The following is a 20774-nucleotide window of genomic DNA, read 5'->3' on the forward strand; positions in this document are numbered from 1 at the left end:
CCTGTTGATGGCCCACATGGCCCTTGGTCCTGTAGGTGTGTGAGCCTGAAAATCCATGCAAGGACAAGACTCACAGCTGCCACAAACACGCAGAGTGCATCTACCTGGGCCACTTCAGTGACCCTATGTACAAGTGTGAGTGCCAGACAGGCTACGCAGGCGACGGGCTCATCTGCGGGGAAGACTCGGACCTGGACGGCTGGCCCAATAGCAACCTGGTGTGTGCCACCAACGCTACCTACCACTGTATCAAGGTGAGGCACCTCCTCCCACTGAGCCCGAGGCCACTCCAGCCCCCTTCCTCCCACTGATCCCGAGGCCACTCCAGCCCCCTCCTCCCACTGACCCCAAGGCCACTGCAGCCCCCTCCTCCCACTGAGCCCAAGGCCACTGCAGCCCCCTCCTCCCACTGATCCCGAGGCCACTCCAGCCCCCTCCTCCCACTGATCCCAAGGCCACTCCAGCCCCCTCCTCCCACTGAGCCCAAGGCCACTGCAGCCCCCTCCTCCCACTGAGCCCAAGGCCACTCCAGCCCCCTCCTCCCACTGATCCCAAGGCCACTCCAGCCCCCTCCTTCCACTGATCCCAAGGCCACTGCAGCCCCCTCCTCCCACTGATCCCAAGGCCACTCCAGCCCCCTCCTCCCACTGATCCCAAGGCCACTCCAGCCCCCTCCTCCCACTGATCCCGAGGCCACTCCAGCCCCCTCCTCCCACTGAGCCCGAGGCCACTGCAGCCCCCTCCTCCCACTGAGCCCAAGGCCACTGCAGCCCCCTCCTCCCACTGATCCCAAGGCCACTCCAGCCCCCTCCTCCCACTGATCCCAAGGCCACTGCAGCCCCCTCCTCCCACTGAGCCCGAGGCCACTGCAGCCCCCTCCTCCCACTGATCCCGAGGCCACTGCAGCCCCCTCCTCCCACTGATCCCGAGGCCACTGCAGCCCCCTCCTCCCACTGAGCCCAAGGCCACTGCAGCCCCCTCCTCCCACTGATCCCAAGGCCACTGCAGCCCCCTCCTCCCACTGATCCCAAGGCCACTGCAGCCCCCTCCTCCCACTGAGCCCAAGGCCACTGCAGCCCCCTCCCACTGAGCCCAAGGCCACTCCAACCCCCTCCTCCCACTGATCCCAAGGCCACTGCAACCCCCTCCTCCCACTGATCCCAAGGCCACTGCAGCCCCCTCCTCCCACTGAGCCCAAGGCCACTGCAGCCCCCTCCTCCCACTGATCCCAAGGCCACTCCAGCCCCCTCCTCCCACTGATCCCAAGGCCACTCCAGCCCCCTCCTTCCACTGAGCCCAAGGCCACTGCAGCCCCCTCCTCCCACTGATCCCAAGGCCACTGCAGCCCCCTCCTCCCACTGAGCCCAAGGCCACTGCAGCCCCCTCCTCCCACTGAGCCCAAGGCCACTGCAGCCCCCTCCTCCCACTGAGCCCAAGGCCACTGCAGCCCCCTCCTCCCACTGAGCCCAAGGCCACTCCAACCCCCTCCTCCCACTGATCCCAAGGCCACTGCAACCCCCTCCTCCCACTGATCCCAAGGCCACTGCAGCCCCCTCCTCCCACTGAGCCCGAGGCCACTGCAGCCCCCTCCTCCCACTGAGCCCAAGGCCACTGCAGCCCCCTCCTCCCACTGATCCCAAGGCCACTCCAGCCCCCTCCTCCCACTGATCCCGAGGCCACTCCAGCCTCCTCCTCCCACTGATCCCAAGGCCACTGCAGCCCCCTCCTCCCACTGAGCCCAAGGCCACTGCAGCCCCCTCCTCCCACTGACCCCAAGGCCACTCCAACCCCCTCCTCCCACTGATCCCAAGGCCACTCCAGCCCCCTCCTCCCACTGATCCCAAGGCCACTGCAGCCCCCTCCTCCCACTGAGCCCAAGGCCACTGCAGCCCCCTCCTCCCACTGAGCCCGAGGCCACTCCAACCCCCTCCTCCCACTGATCCCGAGGCCACTCCAGCCCCCTCCTCCCACTGATCCCGAGGCCACTGCAGCCCCCTCCTCCCACTGATCCCAAGGCCACTGCAGCCCCCTCCTCCCACTGAGCCCAAGGCCACTGCAGCCCCCTCCTCCCACTGAGCCCAAGGCCACTGCAGCCCCCTCCTCCCACTGATCCCCAGGCCACTGCAGCCCCCTCCTCCCACTGATCCCAAGGCCACTCCAGCCCCCTCCTCCCACTGATCCCGAGACCACTGCAGCCCCCTTCTCCCACTGAGCCCAAGGCCACTGCAGCCCCCTCCTCCCACTGATCCCAAGGCCACTCCAGCCCCCTCCTCCCACTGATCCCAAGGCCACTGCAGCCCCCTCCTCCCACTGAGCCCAAGGCCACTGCAGCCCCCTCCTCCCACTGAGCCCAAGGCCACTGCAGCCCCCTCCTCCCACTGAGCCCAAGGCCACTGCAGCCCCCTCCTCCCACTGAGCCCAAGGCCACTGCAGCCCCCTCCTCCCACTGAGCCCAAGGCCACTCCAGCCCCCTCCTCCCACTGATCCCTCCCACCCTTCCTCCCTCCCTCCGTCTGATCATTGCTCTGTCCCCCCCATGGCCTCCTGCTCCCCTCCACAGCTACCCTCCCGTTCCAGTGTACGCTCCCATCTTTACATTTTTCTAGACTTTCATCTTTTAGATGTACATGAAATTTGCGAATACAGAGGGGAGAAGGGAGCATTTAGCATGTGTTTCCTTTAACCACAGGACAACTGCCCACAGCTGCCCAATTCTGGGCAGGAAGATTTCGACAAGGATGGAATTGGTGATGCCTGTGATGAGGATGATGACAACGATGGTGTGAGCGACGAGAAGGTAGGGTCAGGGTCATGGTGGGGCCGGGGCGGGTGAGGAGAAGGTGGGGAGGGGGAGGTGGGGATGGGTGGTGGAGGAGGAGGTGAGGACAGGGGTGGGGGAGGAGGAGGTGGGGGCCGGGTGGTCCTGCCTGTCGCTGTGGGTTTGGATTTGGCACTGAACCGCCCTCCTGGGGCCCTCATCTTGACAGGTATTGGTACTCAGTCTCAAAAAGTCACGACTAGAGAAAGCAGGTTACTTGCAAGAAAAATCAGGCAGTGCCCAGCTCCATGGGCAATCTGCAGAAACATGGGGGAGGTGCCATGAATGAAAGGGTAGTACCAGAATCAGCGCCACGCCGGCCACGGGTGGGAGGCTGGAGCCGGAGTCAGCGCCATGCCGGCCACGGGTGGGAGGCTGGAGCCGGAGTCAGCGCCACGCCGGCCACGGGTGGGAGGCTGGAGCCAGTGTCAGCACCACGCCGGCCACGGGTGGGAGGCTGGAGCCGGAGTCAGCGCCACACCGGCCACGGGTGGGAGGCTGGAGCCGGAGTCAGCGCCACACCGGCCACGGGTGGGAGGCTGGAGCCAGTGTCAGCGCCACGCCAGCCACGGGTGGGAGGCTGGAGCCAGTGTCAGCGCCACGCCGGCCACGGGTGGGAGGCTGGAGCCGGAGTCAGCGCCACGCCGGCCACGGGTGGGAGGCTGGAGCCGGAGTCAGCGCCACGCCGGCCACGGGTGGGAGGCTGGAGCCGGAGTCAGCGCCACGCCGGCCACGGGTGGGAGGCTGGAGCCGGAGTCAGCGCCACGCCGGCCTTTGGCACAGCCGCACCCTTGCACACTCAATGCCGTGAGTGAGGAGGGACCGCCCCAGCTCTGCACTCTGCTGTGTGACTCGCTCGGCTCTTTCTCAGCCACACCTACCCAGTCACCTGGGAGCAAACACAGCAGCATCTTGGCTGTAAAAAAATCCCAAACTTTGAGCTAGGCGCCGGTGGCTCATGCCTGTCATCCCAGTTGCTCAGGAGGCTGAGATCTGAGGATTGTGGTTCAAAGCCAGCCTGGGCAGGAAAGTCCATGAGACTCCTGTCTCCAATAAACCACCAGAAAACCGGAAGTGGCGCTCTGTCTCAAGTGGTAGAGCACTGGCCTTGAGCTGAAGAGCTGAGGGACAGTCCCCAGGCCCAGAGTTCAAGCCCCACGACCGACCACCCCCCCAAAAAAAAATCTCAAAGTTTTCGGAGAGAGCTGGTGGATGATAACTACCCACTGACTGACTGGGAGCTGGCGCTTGGCTAGGCCGGTGGGCTCGTTATGCCGCGCACGCTGATGGTGCACTCTACGTCCCCAGCTCTGGCAGCTGGCACATGGCTGAGCTCTTGGGAAGTTTCTTCCTGTGTTTTCAGGACAACTGCCAGCTGCTCTTCAACCCCCGCCAGTTTGACTATGACAAGGATGAGGTTGGGGACCGCTGCGACAACTGCCCCTACGTGCACAACCCTGCGCAGATCGACACCGACAGCAATGGCGAGGGAGATGCCTGCTCCGTGGACATCGACGGGGACGGTCAGTGCTGTCCATTTTACTGACGCAGCTTAGCGAGGGCAGGCGCGCCCTCAGTTCTAGTGACACACCTTAGTGACGGGCGTGTCCTCGGCTCTAGTGACGCACCTTAGTGACGTGCGTGTCCTCAGTTCTAGTGATGTATCTTAGTGACAGGCGTGTCCTCGGCTCTAGTGACACACCTTAGTGACGGGCGTGTCCTCGGCTCTAGTGACGCACCTTAGTGACGGGCGTGTCCTCCGCTCTAGTGACGCACCTTAGTGACGGGCGTGTCCTCGGCTCTAGTGATGCAGCTCTCCTGATGGCTGATGACGGGTGCACACTCGGTCTTAGTGACGCAGCTCTCCGGTTCTAGTGACGCGGCTCTCCTGACAGTGGGCGCCCTCGGTTCTAGTGATGCGGCTCTCTTGTGATGGCCGGCACTTCATTTATTTTACTTCACAGAAGTCCAGTGGGCCCTGGGCGTCCATGCGTCTGTGTCTGAGGAATTCTTTCCCAGTTGATCCTGGTACTTGAAAGGACACTGCATGTCCTTGGCATCTGCAGACTTTTCCCTTCTCGTTGGCCTCTAACCCTAGAGTTCATGACCCTGTATGTGGCAGTACACTGAACTGGGTGCTGTAAGTCATCGAGAGGCGACTGAGGTACGCGTGTGCATGTAGAGTACATGCAATGCTTCAGTATTGATACGAGGGACTTGGGCATCCCAGATTGGATCTCCACGGGGTCCCAGACCAGCCCTTCATAGATACCAGGGGTGACTCCATTTGCAAGCTTTATGCTTAATGCTGACCTTTGGGGAAGGACTTAATGTCATCTAAGTACTAGTGTGAGATGAAACAATTTCTTAGATAGCTTGTGATCCTAGGGGCGCATTCTTGGTCTGTCACTGTCTCAGAATCATTCTTAGAAAAGCCCAGTTCCCAGTTCTTCTTCCCTCAACCCCACCACAGGACCCTGCACTCTTGTGCTTTCCTGGCATCCTCTGTAGTGTTTGCCTCCGTTCAAAACACCCCAGAACCCAGACCTCTGGCCTCACAGCTCTCTGAGAAGCATCCAGAATTGCCATTTGCCTGGACAGTTGTCCCTTCTCACCTCCCATCCTCAGCTTTCTGCATTCACCTCCCATGGGGCCCCCACAGAGCCCCCCTGCCCCGCCCCTGCCACACTCTCTCCCTTGGGCCCTCCATCCTCAGCCTGCCCCAGGAGCCCTCAGAGACTCGCAGGCTCACCGTGCTGGCTCTGCCCAGGGCCACCTTGCCCTCCCTCTCCTTCTGCCCAGCACAGGGTTGTTTTTGTCCCTAAGTGTATTTTCTTAGATTGACGTTTTCAGTCCATTACAGGAGGGACTGAATACCTCCAGGGTGTACGGAACTGAAGAGGGCACCTTGGGCTATGCCAAGCTGGCTGTCACACGTGGTGCACACGCTCTGGGTCTCCTGCGCCGAGGCCTACCCGTTGTAGGGGTCCTTTCTTGGTTGACCTCCTCTTGGCTCCATGTCGTCAGTCAAGGCCAGCATCTCCACTCAGTCCCCTGTCCTCTGACTCATGCCTTCATGCTCTGTTTTGAGTTTGTCTTATTGCTGGTGGCATTGCTTAGTCTGCTGCTAATTTGTACTCACCAGTAACTCAGCATGCGAAGAGTTCATTGTAATGATGTCTGCCACTGTTCTATTCCAACTGCTGGGCATGGCTGAAGAGCCAGCACTGCCTGGAAAGCTGACAGGAGTCAGAGACATCAGCATCTCAGTCCAAGTGTGACAAGACGGAGCCATCAGCACGTACATTCTTAAGTGTGACAGTAGATGGAGCCTTCACCCCGTGTACTCCAAGTGTGATGGGAGACGGAGCCTTCAGCACACACTCCCAAGTGTGGCAGTCGATGGAGTCTTCACCATGTGACTCCAAGTGTGAGGAGAGACGGAGCCTTCACCACGTGCTCTCCAAGTGTGATACAATATGGAGCCTTCCCCAGGGATACTCCTCGTGTGACGGAGCCTTCCCCAGATGATCTCCAAGTGTGACAGAATATGGAGCCTTCCCCAGGGATACTCCTCGTGTGACGGAGCCTTCCCCAGATGATCTCCAAGTGTGACAGAATATGGAGCCTTCCCCAGGGATACTCCTCGTGTGATGGAGCCTTCCCCAGATGATCTCCAAGTGTGATACAATATGGAGCCTTCCCCAGGGATACTCCTCGTGTGATGGAATATGGAGCCTTCCCCAGATGATCTCCAAGTGTGACAGAATATGGAGCCTTCCCCAGGGATACTCCTCGTGTGATGGAGCCTTCCCCAGATGATCTCCGAGTGTGACAGACGGAGCCTTCCCCAGGTGATCTCCCAAGTGTGACAGACGGAGCCTTCCCCAGATGATCTCCGAGTGTGACAGACGGAGCCTTCACCAGATGATCTCCGAGTGTGACAGAGGGAGCCTTCCCCAGGTGATCTCCAAGTGTGATAGAATATGGAGCCTTCCCCAGATGATCTCCGAGTGTGACAGACGGAGCCTTCCCCAGATGATCTCCAAATGTGACAGACGGAGCCTTCCCCAGATGATCTCCAAGTGTGACAGACGGAGCCTTCCCCAGATGATCTCCAAGTGTGACAGACGGAGCCTTCCCCAGATGATCTCCGAGTGTGACAGACGGAGCCTTCCCCAGGTGATCTCCGAGTGTGACAGACGGAGCCTTCCCCAGGTGATCTCCGAGTGTGACAGATGGAGCCTTCCCCAGGTGATCTCCGAGTGTGACAGACGGAGCCTTCCCCAGATGATCTCCGAGTGTGACAGACGGAGCCTTCCCCAGGTGATCTCCAAGTGTGACAGACGGAGCCTTCCCCAGATGATCTCCAAGTGTGACAGACGGAGCCTTCCCCAGGTGATCTCCGAGTGTGACAGACGGAGCCTTCCCCAGGTGTTCTCTGAGTGTGACGGGAGGTGGAGCCTTCACATGTACTCCAAGAGGACTTTAGCAGGGAGAAGTCGGTTGTGCCAGGCCAGGGAGCCTCGCCATACCTTCATATCACACCTCCACCCCTGTCATTATCCAGGGAGCTCCCAGCTTGATTCTATTGTAAAATGAAGGGAGTGAACTGTAACAGGAAATGTTCCATCACTGCTTCCTGTATTTTACCATACCTTGGCTTACTTTCACATTAACTAGTTGGATTGCATGTTACTTGTGTCTGGGGAAGTAATGTACATTTTCTAAACTCACATAATGCTGCACTTGTTCTCTGGACTCCAACAGATGTTTTCAATGAAAGAGACAACTGTCCTTATGTCTACAACACGGACCAGAGAGACACGGATGGCGATGGCGTGGGTGACCACTGTGACAACTGTCCACTGATGCACAACCCGGACCAGGTAGCAGGGGTCCAGGAGGGTCCTTGTGATGGTCTCTGAGAGCAGAGTTCGCAGTGTCTGCAGGGCCTGTCTCTGGTCTGTCTGGGGGGCTGTCACTGGTCTGTCTGGGCTGTCTCTGGGGTGTCTGGGGGCTGTCTCTGGGGTGTCTGGGGGCTGTCTCTGGGGTGTCTGGGGGCTGTCTCTGGGGTGTCTGGGGGCTGTCTCTGGTGTTTCTGGAGGCTGTCTCTGGGGTGTCTGGGGGCTGTCTCTGGGGTGTCTGGGGGCTGTCTCTGGGGTGTCTGGGGGCTGTCTCTGGGGTGTCTGGGGGCTGTCTCTGGGGTGTCTGGGGGCTGTCTCTGGGGTATCTGGGGGCTGTCTCTGGGGTGTCTGGGGGCTGTCTCTGGGGTGTCTGGAGGCTGTCTCGGGTGTCTGAGGGTTGTCTCTGGGGTGTCTGAGGGCTGTCTCTGGGGTGTCTGGGGGCTGTCTCTGGGGTGTCTGGGGGCTGTCTCTGGGGTGTCTGGGGGCTGTCTCTGGGGTGTCTGGGGGCTGTCTCTGGGGAGTCTGGGGGCTGTCTCTGGGGTGTCTGGGGGCTGTCTCTGGGATGTCTGGGGGCTGTCTCTGGGATGTCTGGGGGCTGTCTCTGGGGTGTCTGGGGGCTGTCTCTGGGGTATCTGGAGGCTGTCTCTGGTCTGTCTGGAGGCTGTCTCTGGGGCATCTGGGGGCTGTCTCTGGGGTATCTGGAGGCTGTCTCTGGTCTGTCTGGAGGTTGTCTCTGGGGTGTCTGGAGGTTATCTCTGGGGTGTCTGGAGGCTGTCTCTGGGGTGTCTGGAGGCTGTCTCTGGGGTGTCTGGGGGCTCTCTCTGGGGTATCTGGAGGCTGTCTCTGGTCTGTCCGTAGGCTGTCTCTGGGGTGTCTGGAGGCTGTCTCTGGGGTGTCTGGAGGCTGTCTCTGGGGTATCTGGAGGCTGTCTCTGGGGTGTCTGGAGGCTGTCTCTGGGGTGTCTCGGCTGTGTCTGGGGGGCTGTCTCTGGGGTGTCTGGGGGCTGTCTCTGGTCTGTCTGGAGGCTGTCTCTGGGGTGTCTGGGGGCTGTCTCTGGGGTGTCTGGGGCTGTCTCTGGTCTGTCTGGGGGCTGTCTCTGGGGTATCTGGAGGCTGTCTCTGGGGTGTCTGGGGGCTGTCTCTGGGGTGTCTGGGGGCTGTCTCTGGGGTGTCTGGGGGCTCTCTCTGGGGTATCTGGAGGCTGTCTCTGGTCTGTCCGTAGGCTGTCTCTGGGGTATCTGGAGGCTGTCTCTGGGGTGTCTGGAGGCTGTCTCTGGGGTGTCTCAGCTGTGTCTGGGGGGCTGTCTCTGGGGTGTCTGGGGGCTGTCTCTGGGGTGTCTGGGGGCTGTCTCTGGGGTGTCTGGGGGCTGTCTCTGGTCTGTCTGGGGGCTGTCTCTGGGGTGTCTGGGGGCTGTCTCTGGGGTGTCTGGGGGCTGTCTCTGGTCTGTCTGGGGGCTGTCTCTGGGGTGTCTGGGGGCTGTCTCTGGGGTTTCTGGAGGCTGTCTCTGGGGTGTCTGGGGGCTGTCTCTGGGGTGTCTGGGGCTGTCTCTAGGGTGTCTGGGGGCTGTCTCCGGGGTGTCTGGGTGCTGTCTCTGGTCTGTCTGGGGGGCTATATCTGGTGCTCAACAACCAATAGTGATGAGTCTTTGTGGGTCCCAACAGTTCAGCCAAGGCATTATGACAGATATGCCTTCAACCTCTTAGTTGGAAACCTCAGACTCTAACCTAACTTCAGGTCTGTCTCAGAGGCCTCCCTGCCTTGGGGAGGGCCCCAGGGTGCCTGGGGGCAAATGCTGTGGAGTGTGGTGTTCTCCTCCCCAGTGTCTGTGGGGCACTGCCCTCTTGGCCCTGGGCTGGGATCCCAGTTCAGGCCCGGTTCTGAGGTAGACCCTAGAGGGGACTTGGGCACCAGCCCCATGAGACAGGAGGTTGCGATCTGACCCGAGCTGGGGCTTCCTGGGGTCGCTCCCAGCCCGTGCCTGTGCCTCATGCTGTCCCCAGACGGACGTGGACAACGACCTTGTCGGAGACCAGTGTGACAACAACGAAGACATCGATGACGACGGCCACCAGAACAACCAGGACAACTGCCCGTACCTCTCCAACGCCAACCAGGCCGACCACGACGGCGACGGCCAGGGCGACGCCTGCGACTCGGACGACGACAACGACGGCGTCCCCGACGACAGGGACAACTGCCGGCTGGTGTTCAACCCGGGCCAGGAGGATGCCGACGGTGGGCGCCCAGCCCCGCGCCCCGCGCCCCGCCGAGCCTGCCAGGCCCTTCCTGCCAGGCCCGGGCCACGGGTGCCCCCCGCTTCCCACCCCGTCTGCCCAGGCAGCTGCCGTCTCATGTTGAGCTCTGCAAGGAGCCACTGTGTGCCTGGCATGCTGGGGTGGGGAGACCCGAGTGTCCGTAGCACTTTCAGGACTTCTGACAGTCTCTTGGAAGGACGCGTGGCTTGGTGTATGATACCAGTGGGTGGCAGGGCATTTTCATTGTGCTTGGCAAAGTACTCAAAATGGGGGAGTAGAACATAGCGCCTCCGAGGAAGGAAGCCAGTGCGGCTCAGAACCATAGCAGAGCAGGCTCCTGAGGAGGTGCGGCTGGCCTGGGCTATCTGCCCCTCAGCCACTCAGCAGCCATTGCAAGCAGCTGGGGTCTGTGGTGGGCTGGCCTTGAGCAAGCAGAGGGGCTGCCCTGCTGCCCTGTCAAGCCCTCTTTGGAAGAGGCATCCGTAACAAATGGAGACCAGGAATCCTGAGGTCCAGGGTGACTCCGAGCAGGAGAGGAGACACTCAGATGGAGGGTTCATGTGAAGGAACCCCCTCACACAGCCTGGAGGACATTTCGCTGAAAATAGCCTCCAGTCCAGATCTCACCTCTCTGTGGGATGTGGGACCCTGGTCATGGGCCTCGGGCAGGGGACTGGGATGTGCACAGTATTTGAAAGAATAGGACTGCATGGTCTCTACACTAGTAAGAGAGTGTATGACACTGAGCAGAACTGTGGTGTCATAGTGAAGGCCTCAGAGGAAGTATCCAGGCTGGAATCTACTTCTTTCTGAAGCCCGGACAGTCCAGTGGGCTGGCAGCATGCGGGGCTGTGCCGGGAGCCAGGGGCGGGGCAGCTACCGCGGCCCATGGACCACCCCCTTTCCACACCAGGATGTATGTGGTCGTGTATGTGGCCTGCTCGGGCTCCTGTCACAAGCTTGCTGAGAGTTTGCCTAGATGCCTCTGTAGAAAAGAAGTCCCCACCTCCATAGAAAGAGACTGTGTTTGATGAGAACGTCTACTTTAAATGCTGAATTAGTTGGCTGAGATGGTGCCAGTGGTTAAAGAAGGTGATTTTTTTGAAGGTGAAGTCCAGCCTGATCCTCAGGGCATCTCTCCAATTTCTGTGCTCAACATGGAATAACCAGCAAGTCTGGCGGCCGCAGTATTAATCAGAAAGATGTTTTGAAAAAGAGTTTCTCAATTGCATTCAAGTTCAGTGTTAGATGGCAAGCAGCAATCCACCAGCCCTCAACCCCCAGCCCAGAGAACCAGCTCCCTCTGGCTCACTCCTCACTGGTGTGTGTTTGTGAACAGGTGATGGACGGGGTGATATCTGTAAGGACGATTTTGACAATGACAATGTCCCTGACATCGAAGACGTGTGCCCAGAGAACAACGCCATCAGTGAGACAGACTTCAGGAACTTCCAGATGGTCCCCCTGGACCCCAAGGGAACCACACAGATTGATCCCAACTGGGTCATTCGCCACCAGGGAAAGGAGCTGGTTCAGACGGCGAACTCAGACCCTGGCATTGCTGTAGGTGAGCGGGGGGACCCCAGCGGCTGCCCGTGGTATCCACAGAGAACAGGATGCTGATGGTTGTGGGAGGGCGTGGGGCGGGATTAGGGTGATCTTTTGGGTAGCCCTGTGGGGCAGGATTAGGGTGATCTTTTGGGTAGCCCTGTCCTACTTTGATGTGCAGCACTGTCTCCCTAAATGATCTTGGTGGGAAGGAGTAGTTCACGTCTCTACTTTGGAATTTGATACTCAATGAGCTGTTTCATGTTTGGATTCAATCTGTAGCGATTAGACCACACAGTAAAACTCTGCTGCTCGCTCTCAGCTGGCGTTTTACATATCCAGCAGTAGAGAAGCTGTGTCGGGTGGAGGCACAGGGCCAGCTTCAGCTCCAGTACCTGCTTTCCGAGGGCTGTGGCCAGCCCGGGGTCCCTGAGGGGCTCCCCTAGCCCTGGGGCCGTGTGCTTGCTTTGCCACAGGGTTTGACGAGTTTGGTTCCGTGGACTTCAGCGGCACGTTCTATGTCAACACGGACCGGGATGATGACTACGCCGGCTTCGTCTTTGGCTACCAGTCCAGCAGCCGCTTCTACGTGGTGATGTGGAAGCAGGTCACGCAGACCTACTGGGAAGACAAGCCCAGCCGGGCGTACGGCTACTCGGGGGTGTCCCTCAAGGTGGTGAACTCCACCACAGGCGTGGGAGAGCACCTGCGCAACGCTCTGTGGCACACGGGGAACACAGAGGGGCAGGTGAGCGGCCACCCCTGCCCTCAGAGGGCGCCCTGCTCTCCTGACCACTCTCAGACACCCCTCTGTGACCCCTGCCCTCAGAGGGCACCCTGCTCTCCTGACCACTCACAGACGCCCCTCCGTCACCCCTGCCCTCAGAGGGCGCCCTGCTCTCCTGACCACTCACAGACGCCCCTCCATCACCCCTGCCCTCAGAGGGCGCCCTGCTCTCCTGACCACTCACAGACGCCCCTCCATCACCCCTGCCCTCAGAGGGCGCCCTGCTCTCCTGACCATTCACAGACGCCCCTCTGTCACCAGGCCTCATGGCCTCCTCGTGGCTAGCTCCTGCTTTCTTACAGACAGGTGCTGGCATTTTTATCAAAGCTGTCTGCCATCCTCTTTTTTGCAAATTAAACACTTTTCTGATCTTAGACAGAGAGGAGGCAGTTCCCAAGTGTCCAGTGGTTCCACAGGAAGCACAAGATCCAGAACTTCCTTGGCTCGTGTCGGTCCAGTGCCCGTAGTCTCAGCCCTGACTTGCAGTGCACCGTAGTGTTGTTAGCCAGTCACAGAGTGTAGCGTAGTTACACTAGGTGTACCACAACCGTATCAGAGAGCGCCACACCCCAGGCCAGCCAGCATCGCCCTCCTCCCACCATGTGTGTCCTGTGGGCATGGGGTTGCAGAGGGGCGGGGCCTGGGTCCTCAGACTGCTGCTTTCCTCAGGTGCGCACACTGTGGCATGACCCGAAAAACATCGGCTGGAAAGACTACACTGCGTACAGGTGGCATCTGACCCACAGGCCCAAGACCGGCTACATGAGGTGAGAGAGGCCAGGGCTGGTCTCATTAGTGTCAGCTGTGTTCCCACGGCATGGTTTCCAGCAGGTGGCCATTGAGAATGTTAGCCAGTACTGCTGCTTTCTAGCTACATCTTGATTGAACATAACTTACTAGAAGAATGTTGAGAAAGAGAAACGTAGGTACATCATAAGATAACTCAGAAGTGTGATGGTCCCTCCCCTCCAGAGGCCCCTGAGGGGAGGTGGCCCCCAGAAACCACCCTATTCATTTCTGACATGTACATGGCTGAGTTAGAATACATATTTGAATACAATTTCCACAACTTGCAGACCAAAAGAGTTTTGTTCCTTGCTTTAACAGCATTTTTAAGTTGATTACAACAACACATGGACAATTTAAAATGAAGGAATTTCTCTTGGCTCCAGCAGAATTTCTTTTGTCTTTTGCCCCAGCGGTTGAACCCCAGGTTCCAGGTTGCGGGTGCTCTCCACCGAGTCGCAGCCCAGCCCTGGTTGGGTGCTGTGTGCAGCAGCTCTGGGGGTGAGGTGTCCCTGAGCTTGGCCTTGTTTGGGCCACCCTCCTCGTGGGGAGCACAGAGACGTCACTTCTCATTGGGGGGGGGGGGCTGGGGCTCTCTCCTCACTCTCCCATGTCCTGGCTTTCATGTGAGGTGAAGAGCCCTGGTGCCATCAGACAGGAGCGCCCTGCCCCCAGGAGGAGGAGGGAATCCGTTCACCACGGGGGCTGTGCACTGAGGAGGGAATCCATTCACCACGGGGACTGTGCACTGAGGAGGGAATCCATTCACCACGGGGACTGTGCACTGAGGAGGGAATCCATTCACCACGGGGGCTGTGCACTGAGGAGGGAATCCATTCACCACGGGGGCTGTGCACTGAGGAGGGAATCCATTCACCACGGGGACTGTGCACTGAGGAGGGAATCCATTCACCACGGGGACTGTGCACTGAGGAGGGAATCCATTCACCACGGGGGCTGTGCACTGAGGAGGGAATCCGTTCACCACGGGGGCTGTGCACTGAGGAGGGAATCCGTTCACCACGGGGACTGTGCACTGAGGAGGGAATCCATTCACCACGGGGGCTGTGCACTGAGGAGGGAGGGACCCGTTCACCACGGGGGCTGTGCACTGAGGAGGGAATCCGTTCACCACGGGGACTGTGCACTGAGGAGGGACCCGTTCACCACGGGGGCTGTGCACTGAGGAGGGTCCTGTTCACCACGGGGGCTGTGCACTGAGGAGGGACCCATTCACCACGGGGGCTGTGCACTGAGGAGGGAATCCGTTCACCACGGGGACTGTGCACTGAGGAGGGAATCCATTCACCACGGGGGCTGTGCTCTGAGGAGGGAATCCATTCACCACGGGGACTGTGCACTGAGGAGGGAATCCATTCACCACGGGGGCTGTGCACTGAGGAGGGAATCCGTTCACCACGGGGGCTGTGCACTGAGGAGGGTCCTGTTCACCACGGGGGCTGTGCACTGAGGAGGGAATCCGTTCACCACGGGGGCTGTGCACTGAGGAGGGAATCCGTTCACCACGGGGACTGTGCACTGAGGAGGGAATCCATTCACCACGGGGACTGTGCACTGAGGAGGGAATCCATTCACCACGGGGGCTGTGCTCTGAGGAGGGTCCTGTTCACCACGGGGGCTGTGCACTGAGGAGGGAATCCGTTCACCACGGGGGCTGTGCTCTGAGGAGGGTCCTGTTCACCACGGGGGCTGTGCTCTGAGGAGGGTCCTGTTCACCACGGGGGCTGTGCACTGAGGAGGGTCCTGTTCACCACGGGGGCTGTGCTCTGTGCTCTGGCTCCTGATGGCAGCGAAGGCTGTGTCCCAGGGGCCCCGGGTTGATAATGGCATAATTTGTGCTTGGGAGCTTTTGCCTCCCATCATGCTTCAGGTCAGGGGCCAATGCTCACAGGGGATGCATGCCCCTGCCCAGGCCACCTGAAATCCTGTGTGGTCGTGGGACTCCGGGTACCTCTGGTGGGCACCTGATAGAACCCGTGCCTCAAACATGCAGGACGCCGGCTCACCCCGGAGGGAAGTAGAGCTCTCTTTGTCAGCAGTGGGCTTTGGAGTTCAAGCCGTCTTTACCTGCCTGCTTTCAGGGTCCTGGTGCATGAGGGGAAGCAGGTCATGGCCGACTCGGGACCCATCTACGACCACACCTATGCTGGCGGGAGATTGGGTCTCTTTGTCTTCTCTCAGGAGATGGTCTACTTCTCCGACCTCAAGTATGAATGCAGAGGTGCGTGTGCATAATCCAGGCGGCTCTGTAATGCTGCCTCTTCTCAGTAGACGCTGTGGTGGAGGGATAAAACCCAGGCGTAGTGTCCTGGGGCGGGGCTTTGCCTGCTCTCAGCCCTCAGGTTGGCTTTTGTCCCTTTGTTGTTTTAAACTGGATTTGAATGCTTTTGGTAGGACAAACATTTCCAGGCTGGACCCCATTGTGTTAGATCTTGTAGCTTCCTCTGGGGTTCTTACAGTCATTTTAGATTATTATCTTTGCCAACAATTAAAGGGAAAAGGAAGGAGAAAAGGGGAGAATGGAAGGAAAAGAGAGATAAGGCAGTTTCTTTTTCATGTATGTCTTGGAGTATATTTGAATCAAAATGTTGTAACCTGAAGGCAGACCTTCACTTCCATCTGGCCTAGCCTACCGCCCCTTTCCTAGGTCAGATAAAGAAGGCTCAGTGGTGACACACTGAGAATAATACATGGAATAAGAAGTGTAGACGAGAAACTTAATTTCTCTGTTTGCTTCTAGTGAAATTTCCTTATCGTTAGGTTAAGATGCTTTTGAAGATATTTATCCATATATCCATATTCTGCTCCTAAACATCTATTAATTCATCTAAACACCGTTTTCTATCCATTCGCCTATCTATGCATTTACCCATCCATCTATTCATCAAAACACCCACCCATCCACTCATTCTCTCTCTCGTCTATCCATCCATCTAACTGCCCATCCATCCTTGTACCCTCTACCCACTTGTTCATTTGCCTGTCCATTCATCAGAACACCCATTTGTCCATCAGTCTACCCATTTTCCTTTCTCCCTCCTTCCCACCCTTCCTTCCTTCCTTCCTTCCTTCTTTCCTTCCTTCTTTCCTTCCTTCCTTCCTTCCTTCCTTCCTTCCTTCTTCCTATTTGTGTCATTTTAAAATTAATGATGTTTGAGGATATAAGTAAAACAAAATAAATGCCATTGTGGTGTAATCCTGATTCTGTTGGTTTCTTTTCTCTTAGATGTCTAGACAGTGTGCTGCAAATGGTATTTTCTAGACAAGTCAGCACTTGCAGCTTCTCTCTCTAGTGGCGTTTCCTGTTCCTTAATTCTGAGTGGTTTTCCACCTCCTCCATCAACCCGAAGCCCAAGTGCCTAAAGAGGAAGAACACTGATGAATCCACAAGATGAGCTTCTAACCACTTCAGGAAGATAGCACTGTGGTACATGACTTCTGTGGAGTGAAAATCGAGCATGATGTTGTACTGCTTTCTTTTGTTTGTTTTAAAAGAATGACGTTTACATATAAAATGTAATTACTTGCTGTATTTATGTGTATATGGAACAGAAGGGAATTTGTGCATAAGCCATTTTCATAAATTAAGCGTGAAAAATATGGCTCAACTATGCTCCGTGCTTAATGTTGTCGCCTGGATTAACGTTGTTCTTGGATTAGAGCTGCTCTGCAGGGACACACCAGCCTTGCAGGTCAGTTGTAAAGGAGGCTAAACTCAAGCCAGGCTTGAGATGAGGCCACAGTAATGAGATTGCGGCCCCACAAGCAAGTGACGTAGGACCTTGATTAATTGGAACCTCAGAAATAATTGCAAGATTAGGTCAGTACTCCCCCTTTTCCTCTTGTCCCATGGTAGAAGCTCTCTCATACTTGACAGTACTACAGCATTTTCCTGCCAGATGGACCTCGCGAGGCTCCACCTGTAGGCCTGGGTTTGAGCAGGAGGCTCCTGCAGGGCCCCACAGATCACAGAAGGGCAGATCAACAAATCAGAAAATGCACTTTACCTACTTCCTGTTCTAGGCTTCTACTTCCTGTTCTTGGTCTATTTCCTGTTCTAGGCTTAGAAACTGCAGGACACTAGCTGTTACCTAGCTTGGTGGCACGTCTCATTAAGGTTCCAGGCGCAAGTGTTTGTTAGTATTTATTAAATGAATACAGAGTGCAGCTCTCTACTCACCAGTAACTTATTTGAAACTAATGCCAAACAACACACATATAGTAAAGTTTCTGGAATTAAACATCTAATAAGGATGTAATAATATGAAGATATAGTTACAGAAATATCTGCGGGTTGAATATAAGGCTTTATAATGTTTGAAAAAAGTGTGCTGTAAGATATAATGAGGTAAATAAATAGTAATGAAGAATTTGTAATGGAACCTTAATATATACTGTTGCCAGTGATTTTAATTCAGTATTTTTTACTGTTACCCATCTGCTGTATATAGGAATTTTTTGTTTGAATGCTGCAGAAAAGCCAGCATTTGATTATTCTGAACATATGCAATGATCAATCACATAGTAGGAGACACGGTTTGAATTTTTAAAAGGTGAGTGTTCTCTTGGAAGGAGATAGTAGCGTCTCCCACTCCACATGTGGAGTTCAGTAGATGTTTGTCTGATATGTACAGGGAAGATCTTTCTCTTCTGTCTGGTCAGTGGTGGATACATTTCTGTGTCAAATAGAATCCATAGCTTCGGTCTGAATTTACAATTTACATGACACTGTTGCCTTCATTGCTTCCTTTGAGGTTGGTTTTCTTTGTGTTTTGTTTTGATGACATATTTTTTTCCTTTCATGTGGAACTTTATTCCCAAGGCCAGCACAGGGTTGGGGGCTGCATTAACTGTGACATCCATGGAGAATATGCAGGCTTCTCCCTGGGGTTGTGTAGGTGCAATGATGTGAATACTGAGAATGTACCATGAGTTTTGTAAATTATTTATGTCCTTTAAAGAATACAAGCTTCTCATATAGGTTAATGAAACTTTGTTTTTGCCAAAGATTGTAAATATTTATTTATTTGTTTACCTGGTAAAAATTTCACACTAAAAAACCCTTACCTTTAGCTAGCACCTCATTTTTATACTTAAGAAATAACAAGAAATAAATGATAAAAAAAAAAGGTTTCTATAAATGAATCTCTTTCCCTTTTTTAAAAAGAATGAGCCAGGGCCTCTGCTGGGCGGAAGGGAGAGGAATCCCTGCAGGGAGGACAGACAGGCATCTGCGTTCCGCCAGGTGAGGGCGCGGGCGCAGGTCTCCCAGCGAGCCAGCAGCCTGGTTCACAGGGACCGGAGCTGGGCCTGACCAGCCCTCAGCCGCGCACCCGCTGCCTGTTCCCCAGCTGCCGGAGCAGGCGTGGCCGCAGAGACTCGAAGGCCCCCGAGACGGACTCCAAACGCTCACCAGAATGAGAGATGGAGCGGAAGACCACCAGGTGCGGTTTAATCTTTCAGGGGGTCATGAGGCAACTGCCTTGGGGTTCCCTCAGCCGCCCCAGCTTGCAGTCTAGGGAATTCAGAGCGTGGGGTGCTGTTGGAGCTGGGCAGGAACTAAAAAAGAAAGGCAGGACAGGAATGAGAGGGAGAGACAGAGACCGATCGGAGGCTGAATACGGGTCCTGGGCTGCAGTGAGCTGAGAGACTCCAGAGAGGCTGTCGGAGGTGGTAGTGTGAGCCAGAGGCCCTGGGGTGCTGTGCAGGAGAGGTGTTGGAGCTCAACAACCAGGAAGGACATGCCAGGTGTCATACGCAGAGGAGGACTTCACAAGGCTCAGGAGCAACGTAGCAAGAGAAGTGAGTCCTGTGAGGCTTAACTAAGTTAAACACTGCTCAAGAAAGGAAGCAGGCGCACAGAGGCTCGCTGGCTCGCTAGTGTTCAGACACTGCTCACCATCCCACACTTGACGTCATCGAGGGACAGATTTCCAGCAGGCGGTAGGTTTCATTCCCAGGCTCTCAGGGACAGCCAATGTCTCCAGGATTACAGGAGTTTATGTGTCTTATCTGTCACTTGATGTGGGCCAGGAATCGTTGGTGTTATAACTTTCTTTTTGGTGTGTGTAAAGGGTTTCATACACTCTTTAATCCGTGGCCCCATGGCTGTACAGGATGGAGACTCGCTCCTCAACCAGGTGGCTGAGTGTGCTGGGAAAGTGGGACTCAGTGAGAATCAAGGCGCCATCTCCCCTCCATGCAGTGCCTTGGTCGTGGGAGGGATAGATCGATGAACTAGTTGACTCCCAAGCAACCAGATTTGACTGCAGTGGCCAGGAGCAGAGAAGGTTCCAGAACACACTCTGTCTCCCAACTATCGCTGAGCACAGGTCCCTTTCACAGGAGGCTTTGCTGTCAGGAGAAGAGTGGGCTCGTCCTGGCAGGACGCCCGGCCCGGGCCAGCGAGCCCCTGTGGGGCAGACAGCAGCACCTGGCTTAGGAAGCTCAGGAAGGACCTGCCTAGCCCCCCCCCCCCGCCCACGTGAGTCCTCAGGCCCCGGCAGGCTGGGGCCCACAGAGCCGCGCCTACCCCCAGGACATGGCCTTGGCAGAACTTGGTCAGGGTTGAGAGCGGCTCTCTGCCAGCTCCACTAGAAACAGTAGCTCGGGAACCTGCAGGGCTTTCTTGCCAGGAAGACTGAGCAAGCTACCGAGAGTCTGCCCAGAGCAAAGGCGTCTCCACAGCCTGCCCCACGCCAGGGCCCGGGCTTGCGGCAGGGCTGGGTGCAGCCCCGCAGACTTCCACTCGGCCACCCCAAAGGCACACGCCACCTCTGGTGACCACAGTGAGACTTTCACAGACAGACACAGCTGACCACGGAAGTCCCTTCAGTTGGAGGCTTGAAAAGTCCCCCACTCTGACATCGTTTTCACCCCAGACACAAACACAGCTACTACAATAGGAGAGGAGTGTTGTGACCCTTTTCTTCCAGGAACTCTACCCTTGTCTAAGTGCCTGACCTGTGATCCAACAGAGTGCCCTGTGGACAGGTTGTCACATCTGCTTTGTGATACAGTGTCTTGGAGGTAAGGTTCAGGGGAGGGGGAGAGGAAGAAGAGGAGGAGGTGGTGAGGTGGAGGTGAATGTGGAGGAGGAGGAGGTGTCCGGGGCCGCCCATTGGGGCCTCATCCCAGCCATCGCTCGGCCGGCCAGGGGCTGCTTCTGCTTTTCTGTTGGTTACTACTCTAGAGGACAGGCAAGACGCCTCCAACAGGCCCATTGGAAGAGTCAGTTGGTACAAAATGGGGACAAGGATTAGCACAAAGCACATCCTGTTTCATTTTGTATTCAATCTTCGCCTTCAAGTTTTTATTTTTATAAATTTACATTTCCTTCTTGATTGTGTTTGAAGCTCACTTTTCTGAGATACAATAGGATACACATTACTTTTCTTTTACAAAGTGGGGGATTCGTTGGGGTGGAGTTCTGAGGAGTGAGCAGAGCTGGAAAGGCAGGGGGCAGATGGGCCGGGAAGCAGGAAGGGCCAGCCCGAGGTACACGATGCGTGTGCCCGAGGCTGCACAATGAGCGTGCACAGGGCTGCACGACCCGTGTGCCCGAGGCTGCACAATGAGCGTGCACAGGGCTGCACGAAGCTGCACACGCATGTGACCGTGGCTGACCCATGTGTGTGCCCACAGCTGCCCTG

At 56.7% G+C, this 20774-nt stretch overlaps 1 protein-coding gene across 1 annotated transcript in view; it reads left to right on the forward strand.

Annotated features, from left to right (window-relative positions):
* Positions 1 to 18218, forward strand: part of Thbs2 (thrombospondin 2) — a 151332-nt gene extending 133114 nt beyond the window's left edge. The window contains exons 15-24 of the mRNA XM_070010308.1: positions 36 to 254; positions 2690 to 2797; positions 4182 to 4341; positions 7589 to 7707; positions 9726 to 9960; positions 11320 to 11547; positions 12005 to 12276; positions 12985 to 13082; positions 15204 to 15343; positions 16349 to 18218. Of these exons, the coding sequence (XP_069866409.1) occupies positions 36 to 254; positions 2690 to 2797; positions 4182 to 4341; positions 7589 to 7707; positions 9726 to 9960; positions 11320 to 11547; positions 12005 to 12276; positions 12985 to 13082; positions 15204 to 15343; positions 16349 to 16356 (1587 nt within the window). The 3' untranslated portion in view covers positions 16357 to 18218. The remainder of the gene's footprint in view (positions 1 to 35; positions 255 to 2689; positions 2798 to 4181; positions 4342 to 7588; positions 7708 to 9725; positions 9961 to 11319; positions 11548 to 12004; positions 12277 to 12984; positions 13083 to 15203; positions 15344 to 16348) is intronic.
* Positions 18219 to 20774: the final 2556 nt, after the last annotated feature.

This window comes from Dipodomys merriami, unplaced genomic scaffold (genome assembly GCF_024711535.1).
Source record: "Dipodomys merriami isolate MVZ:Mamm:240054 unplaced genomic scaffold, mDipMer1.0.p SCAF_8, whole genome shotgun sequence".
Taxonomy (NCBI): Eukaryota; Metazoa; Chordata; class Mammalia; order Rodentia; family Heteromyidae; genus Dipodomys; species Dipodomys merriami.